At 44.2% G+C, this 8264-nt stretch overlaps 1 protein-coding gene across 1 annotated transcript; it reads right to left on the reverse strand.

The window, feature by feature from the left end:
* Positions 1-4079: 4079 nt before the first annotated feature.
* Positions 4080-7259, reverse strand: LOC119365875. Its single transcript, XM_037631522.1, has 5 exons — positions 7081-7259; positions 6286-6401; positions 5139-5990; positions 4889-5044; positions 4080-4730 (listed from the first exon to the last, which is right to left on the reverse strand). The coding sequence occupies exons 1-5, from the start codon at positions 7145-7147 to the stop codon at positions 4326-4328; spliced, it is 1596 nt and encodes a 531-aa protein (XP_037487419.1). The 5' UTR covers positions 7148-7259; the 3' UTR covers positions 4080-4325.
* Between the last annotated feature and the right edge of the window lie 1005 nt (positions 7260-8264).

The raw sequence follows: 8264 nt of genomic DNA on the forward strand, positions 1-8264 counted from the left end.
CCGCCACCCCTGGTTGCCCCTGCTGCTGTTCTGCTCCTCCCCTCCTATGGTGTGCTCCTCCCCTCCTCCCTTGCTACTGTGCTCCTCCCCTCCCCTGGTTGTTGTTCCTGCTGTTGTGCTCCTCCCCTCCTCCCCTGGTTGATGTGGCTGCTGGTGTGCCCTTCCCCTTGTTGCTGCTGCTGCTGTTGAGCACTTGTGCTCCTCCCCTGGCTGCTGCTTAACTCAGGTCGACTCGTCGCCATGTCGACTCATCGACCATGAGTCTAGACTAGTCTAGACTAGTCTAGAGTCGCCCCCCCTGAGCGACTCGTCGACTCATCGACTCGAAAACATTGGTGATAAGTATCCTAACAATCAGACACCTGGGACAACACATCTCTGCACTCGCTGGTTGATTTGGCCACATTTTGCATCTTCCTTTTACCATATCATGCTCAGATAACATTCGCATATCCCTGCAAAAAAACATTACACTTTGCATAAAGATATTTTAGCATCCAAAAACTAAACTATTAACTAGGCTCAAATAACATAATTTGACCGTATTGAAAAGATACAATAATGTGCGCTTTTCCAAAACATAAGGTTTCAGTTGAATTATAAATTCAATCAAGCGAACATAAATAAATAAGGAAGACATTATTATATCTATAGATCTAAGATATAGCAATGTGGTGGGCACTCCTTGAAATTTTGAAAAAGTAAATCAAGCAATGGGGATCGCCAGGGGGTCATGGTCCAGCCATGTAGAACATGTACAAGGTGATAATGCAGTCTTAGCTTAGATCTGCAACGTAATCTAGAGATGATAATAAAAATTGATGTACAAAGGATTATCTCTTAGTCTATTTTTTTTATAATCAGATGTCTCTAAATATCTGATGAGAGATATTGTGCTAAGAAATCATCTCTTATAATTAAGAAAAGGCAAGCCTTTTCTTCTCACTCCACTCTCCTCCACCTCTGTATTTATCCTATGTGGCACTTCTAAGATAGAAGCATTGTACACACCCTCATTTGTTCTCGAACTTGCAACACCAGATGGTCTTTATAGGGGCGAAGCCTCATCCCCAAGCTTAACATGATGAACACCAAGAGTCTCCTTGCCTTGCTCGCGACCGACCCGTTCGGCTTCTGCCAGGTTGGGATTCTAGAATTGGTTGGGCCAATAGCACGACCGGACGACTATTGATCTAACGTGGTCAGCCCCCGAGATCCCTATCATCCAAGACCTTTCGTCGAACTGCTGGTAGCGATGCCTTGCTGTCCGATGTTGAAGATGGAGACATAGATCTGATCTGGTGGCATTTTACCCACATGGTTGGAACCAGCTACCGAGGAGGTTTTCGTCGAGACATAGGAGTAGTCATGGAAACTTCACCTCATGCCATGTGGGTATCAAGAATACAAGGCGATAAAGTTTACCTTGGTTTGCCCCCTAGTCCTGGGTAAAAACCTTACTCCCGCCTTGGAATCTATTATACTAAGCGAGGAATCTAGGGGGTTATGGGCCATGCAGGAGAGCAACATCTCTAGCGGACCCCCTAAAAGTTATATTTGAGCAAAATATGTTTGTTCAGGGTGGTCTGACCAGAAGCCATGCTGCCTCACGCTTGCTCACAACCTCCCTACCCACCCCGATATCGCCGTCCATGTCCTCGTCGCTGACCGCCCCCTTCCCTGATGACCGACTGAATGGAAAGGCCATCCCCCGCCGCACCCATGGACACCATTACCGACACCAGAGACTCACCGACAACCACGAATTTGGCGGCGGTACCACAGGAACAGTAGCGGCAAGGAAGGAACATCTTCGGTAGCACATCGTCACTGGTGTTTGTCAGCAGTCGCTCTGCCGCAACGACCGTATCACCCTTGCCCAAGCCGAACGAAAAAGGGCCCGTCAGCCATCGATGGTGGACTAACTTGCTTATTCGGTGTTGATCGATAACACCACAGCGACGACAAAGATAAAGAAGACCATAGTGGCCTCGACGCTTCCTCCTCGACCCGTCGCAGTGTCAGCAAGTACTATGCGGCCTCCTACAGCCGCACTACCATCCCCTCCACCTCCGGCGGTCGAGGACAAGGTGGAGTCAGCTGATACCACGAGTGGCGACGACATGCTCGAGGAAATGCCCGCAAGGTAAAAAAAATCTTCACAAACGGATGCATGATTTGTTTAATTTTGGACGAGGTGGATGTGGCCGATTTGTTTGCAATTGCTTCGCAAAGTGATGCATGATTAAATACTGATTGCTAGGTTTTCCTTTACGTTTGTAGTGAGCAATTGAATGATGATGCCACCCCTTTCATGGATGAATTGAATGCAAGATACACACTTGGGCTCAATGACATTGTGATGTCAATGCCATATACATATACCCAAACGAGAGAACCGAGGGGGTGGACGGACATGCTTATTCGGTGGTTTTTGGCACAAATTATGGTTATGTTAGATGGATTCGATGAACTATATTTATGCTCGTAGTTGAACTATAATGTTATGCATTCAAATTGTTTGTGTTTGTGTGAAATGTGATCGATTGGTTACAATTGTTTGAGTGATCGTTTTGAAGATTTGATAAAATTAAATTTTTAGGACAGGGGATTGGCTAGATGAGCAACAATGATTTCCTAATTTGTTCGTGGTCTTGCTGCCGGTGGGACGGATTTCATCCGTATCCCATCGACTCGCCCACGCCATCGCAGTGCTTCAAGGTCTTCCAGTTCCAGGCAGCTGACCTGAGCAGTGGCGGATCTAGGGTTGGGGTGATGGGAGCCATGGCCCCCACAAACAATTTGTAGAACTTTTTTTACTAGTGCATTCATATGTATATTCACCATTTTATTAACTATTTTTAATGTGTTTCGACAAAAAATGCTATTCTTTGTAATGTTGCCCCACGATTGGTCAAGTTCTAGATCCGCCACTGCTGAGCAGCAGCCACGGATGGTGGAGCGAGGTCGGTACATTGAAGGGGCATGCTCTGTTTGTCAGCCAAGGCTGATCTCTTGGTGGTCAATCTGTCGGCGGCGGAGCTCAGGAATATTGCATCTACTTCATGAGCAAGCGGAGTGTGATCCATAATATTGAGGAGGACTTCCTCAATTCCTGTGTGTACAAAATTAGAGATCAGACGGTGGCGCGGCTGGCGTTGGAGACCCCTGCACCGTCAGATCTTAGTTGAGGGCTTTGGTTTCCGACTAGGCTTTTTCCAGCTGAGGCTTGAGTTAAGTGGTGTTTGGATGAGAGAATTTGGATTTTAATCTTTATAATTTAGTTAACATTTGGCATAACTTCATCGTAAGCATGTATTATTGACGCCTCTACTGGCCAAAGTATGAGCGCAATATATAGGGTAGCAGAGAAAGAGTACAGAGTTCCTCATGTATTGCCAAAGCTCATGAAGGTGCTCTCATCTTAATACTATTCCCTTCGTCTCAAAATTCTTGTCTTAGATTTGTCTAAATACGGATGTACCTAGTTACATTTTAGTGTTAGATACATCTGTATCTAGACAAATCTAAGACAAGAATATTAGGACGGAGGGAGTACTATAAGAAAGAAGACAGATTTTACATCCAGAGTAATGCCATTGGATACTAAGTATATACCATCTTGCAAATTTTTTTAAAATGGAAAGCTCATAAAATGTACTGTAGAAAATTTTCTTTGCTGAAGCACGAGAATATCCACATATGATGAACAGAGAAGAAGTTAGAAAGCCTGCACATATGGCCTACACAACACTAGCTCGTGGTAATGTCACTTATTGTCGTCGCTATGCTTGAGAACAAAATTGGGAGCACAAAACATTTCCTTCTGGAAGTGGAAGCTCTTATTGATTCTTTGTCATGTATCTCGATGATATAACCGCATAAGGGTTCGGCTTTGGGTTACTGAAAAACCAAGGGAAAAACAATCCATAGAATGAGCATGCAAGAAAAAAAAATGCTAAGATGGAATATGCAAGTATGCTATGCCTATTCCTTTAGTAGGTTAAAGATAGTCAATTGGCATCTCCCCCCTCCTCTATGCAATGCATGTTGACACAAATCAAGGTTATGGCACGACATTATGACGTCTGAAGCTAAAGGCCATGAGAGAACATAACTGTTAAAGGTTACACGGGGTGGGGGCATGCTGCGGACATCAGACCCTGCAAATCTTTCAAAACCACGGCACATAACCCAGGCTATGCGCATTGGTTTTGAAACTTTGGAGGGTCACACGTGTATGCATACAATTCATAGTTGAGGGTCAAATGAGCCAAGCTACAAACTCGAGAGTTAAGTGAACTAACTTTTATTCAACACATCATCTACCGGGTTGCCAGTATGGCATTGCCTAAAGGGCTAAGGACCTCAAATTCAACAGCCGATGGAACTCTCCCTGCGATGTATCTACCTGCAGCCTCAACAGCTCTGTTAGACTCTTTGAGGGATCTCTTGCTTATCCAACAGCATTTACTCCTGTATTTTGCGGCAGTGCATATGCTAGTATCGCCAAGCTTCCTACCGCAGCCACGCGGTGTCGTATCCAGCGTGAGGCGCTCGAGTGAAGGAGCGCTCTCAAGGATGCTGATCACAAGCTTAATCAGGCTCTTGGCTGAACAGAAGCCCGTGATCGTCACCCGTTTGAGGCGGTCATGCTGGCATGCTGATTTCCCCTTTAGGTATACATCGTCCCCAGCATCACAATGATCTACTATGGCGTTTCGTCCTACCTGCAAATGATGATGTAGCATCAACATTAATATCATTGTTCTACATCATCATCAATATCATTGTTCTTTGATAACCAATAGTTAAAAGATGAAAGATATGCTCCCAGGTTTTCCATGGATAGTATATATAGCTCAAGAAGACATGAATAGTGACTTACACGCAAGATCAAAGATTCCAAGGCAGGAGAAGCATCAAGAAAAGAAACCAGAGAGAAGATATCATAGACAGGGGAGCAGGCTCCTGAGCCGTGAAGTTCAAACTCCAAAGTCTTGAGGTGGTGGAGCTTTTCAGGAAGCATTGGAGTGTTGACATTCTGAAGAACAAAGTCTGTTACTCAATATAACCACTACACGCTAGTCTACTGATACCTCTAAATATAATTTTCTCAAAATGTACCCAAAACATACCTCACCGCAGAACACCAGGGTAAGCCTCTCAACATTGCTGGCGATAGATGGAAGCTTTGCACGACCGTAAGAGAGAATTCCGGACGGATATAAAGATGAAAAATATACTTCCGTAAGCTGGGAAGAATCTTCAATATAGATCTCTGGCGGGAACCCATAATGGTGAAAAGCGGAGAGATTTGGGGCACTGATCTCTATCACCTGAATCTTTCGACACCTTCCAACCTTGAGGAGCTTGAGCTTCTGCAGTGTACAAGGTATCTTCAAGCAAATTATCTCATTGCACGAAAAGATCTCCAACCATTCTAAGCTGAAAGATTTTGGGAGCAACTGTCGTAGTCCCTCCTCAGTAATGCGAACACCGCACAGAACTAAACTTTTCAATCTTCTAAAGCAGCCAAGTGTTTCTATGGGATGAAAAGTGCAGTTGGAGATATAGAGGGACTCGATCCAACTCGTAACCGCCTCATCAAATAAAACCGAACATGGGAAGCAGTACTTTTCCTTCATGCAAGGAGACAGCGAACAGCAAAGTTCTTTGATCCCAGATTTGACAGCAATTCTGAGCCACCGGCCTAGGTCGGAGGCACTCACACTGCTACAATGCCAAAGATTAAGTTTTAGTGTCTTCACCTTCATCCCATTGTCAGAATAGTTACTAAGAATTTTGTCAACTTTGTTGATGAAATACATTTCACTTCCCTCAAATTTATCGCCAGGCGACCATAGTGTTTGTATGTTGAGTGTGAGGTTCGAGTAGCATCTCCATGAACCCAGAAATCGTCTAGACACACAGGCAGCACGACCAGCGTCTAATACAGGCATGAGGGAATGTATATGATGTAGCATGTCCTGCAGTAGCATTGTTGACAAGTTTAGTAGTTAGGATATAGCTAGCACTAACACTGACTTCACTTGGAATTAACAACAAAACTATATATAGTGTTAATTGAAGCATGTGTGTTGCATGAAAACCTGCATGGAAGATAAAATAGCACATAAGTTCATTTAATTGTTGTTAGCGAATTTACCATGCACAAGATTGTTGATCAATAATAAGTGGTGTACATCTGAGTGCTGCGCCCAAACCCCAAATGCATGCAGCACCAGAAGTAAAAATAACCATGGAGTTATTTGCAACCCATACCTCAGGAAGTTTGTCAAGCTCAAAGTCTTGTTTCGTTTTTGTGGCATCTTGACAAAAGTCACCTTCTCCGCAGGGTTGAGCCTTTGTTTCAGCTGATGAAGCTCTCCGCCCCCTCTCTGCAGAGCACTTGGGCACATTAATATCAAATTTTGCAGATCCATCATGCCATTAAAGTTTTGCATGTGAACGCGAGGAAATCTCGGGACATAATAATTGCTCAAAAGAAGAGATAAAACACAAAGCATGATTACAAAAGATAATCTGCAATCTGTTGAAATTGTTTTTTTTATCTCTTAAAGCACCAACTCAGATGTACTTGCAGTGTTTTTCCAAATTTTTAAGCTGAATCTATCTCAGTTCCTTGCATAATCTAAATCGATCGGATAGCCCACTATCCAAGGAGAAGAGCAACTTTTTTTCCCCACAGCCAGTAATATTCTGCAGTTCATCGATGCCCTCGGGTGTGGCGGCACACAATCGCATCTATGTAGAACTGCCGGAAGGGATTGGCCCAAGTCGCTGCACACCGAAGCAACTCCCGAGTAGCCGGATTTAGGACGGCTGAAACTGGTAGAGGTGGAGGGATGCTCAGGTGCTAAGGAAGCGTCTGGTAGAGTAGAGCTGAAGCCCGGCAACGCGAACACAATTTGGTGGAGCTCAGCGGAGGGGCAGTTCACTGCCGCGGCCGAGCGCCGGAGGCGGGGAAGAAACCTAGATTTGGTAGACAAAGCATCGCTCGACGGCGCGTGGGCGGAAATAAAACAGAGGAACTGGGTTGCGGAGAGGGATACGTACTTGCAGGAGGAGGAGCGTCGAGTTCCGGCAGGGGCTGCTGTGTCGTGCTCGTGCGCTGGAGCTCCATGGGCCCGCTCCGGTGAGGCCCTCGGTGCCGACGACGTAGGAGAGGGGTCTCGCCGTGCCAGGCGGCGAGTTAAGCGGGAGCAGGGGAATCCGCCGTTGTCGTCCGCGTCGAACTTTTGGCCTTCTATAAATTTATTTTATCTAATAATAATAAAAAAGAAAAAGAAAAGATGAAACGTGCTACGGGTCAGCCGGTGAATCTTTTTGAAAGATCCGCCCTCTCGCGAGCTGTTAGATCTAGCATAACCTCGCCAAGCGTCCTTCTCTCCTTTGTCAATTTTGCAACATAGGGTTCCGTTGTATAAACCACTTTTGCAAAATATTTGTAACAGGGATTGTGATGCAGATTTTTTTGGTAACGGGGGTTATGTTGTAGAAATTTTCCGCCTACATCGTCACACTGTCGTGTTGCCACTGCAACATTTCCCATGTCTCAGAAATATGGGCGATATGCAAAATACTGAGTCTTGCGGTGTGTGGGACTGATCCGACAGGTGGTTGTGCTCTCGACGCAGCGAAAACAAGACGTAGAATTGGGCAGTTGATTCTAATCATTTCCCCAAAAAGGTGTCCTTTTTGGATTAGGGAACTCCAATGCATTGGTTCTTATGTGTGCGTGTTGTAATTTAAGGCCTTTTGGTTAATAATAATAATAGGAATAAAAATGTCATAAAAATAGAAAAATTATAGAAATATATCTCAATTTCTTTAGAGAAAGAGATGTCACTTGATTGATTGATTTAGGCCTTGTACAATGCAATATGCTTATAGAAATAAACCAGTCTTTTCTTAAGCATCTGTGCCCCTATTTTTATAGGGTAGACGCTTAATTAAGCACCCCTATTATACAAACTAGACAATTCCCCGCGAGTTGCTACGGGAATGGTTGGCAATATGTTTAGATGATACTTGCTTATTGGAACTTGAATATTACAATTAACATTATGAGCATGAAATACAACTATATGAAATTTATTATACTTGATTAGTTTATTGTTGCAAAATTGTTTTGAAACATAAGTAGCATAACGTGAGTTTAAAATTCCTTGAAGTTGTCCACGCGGTGTCTTTTTAATTAAGGAAAAATTGGACATGAGTATTGAGGATGACTCTCTCTC

Source organism: Triticum dicoccoides, chromosome 2B, assembly GCF_002162155.2.
Source record: "Triticum dicoccoides isolate Atlit2015 ecotype Zavitan chromosome 2B, WEW_v2.0, whole genome shotgun sequence".
NCBI classification, from domain to species: Eukaryota; Viridiplantae; Streptophyta; class Magnoliopsida; order Poales; family Poaceae; genus Triticum; species Triticum dicoccoides.

Coding starts and splice junctions, on each gene's coding strand:
- LOC119365875 (XM_037631522.1), bottom strand. CDS start 7,147: ATGGAGCTCCAGCGCACGAGCACGACACAGCAGCCCCTGCCGGAACTC. Junction 6,402..7,080: donor CGACGCTCCTCCTCCTGCAA/GTACGTATCCCT, acceptor AGTGCTCTGCAG/AGAGGGGGCGGAGAGCTTCA. Junction 5,991..6,285: donor AGCTTGACAAACTTCCTGAG/GTATGGGTTGCA, acceptor ATGCTACTGCAG/GACATGCTACATCATATACA.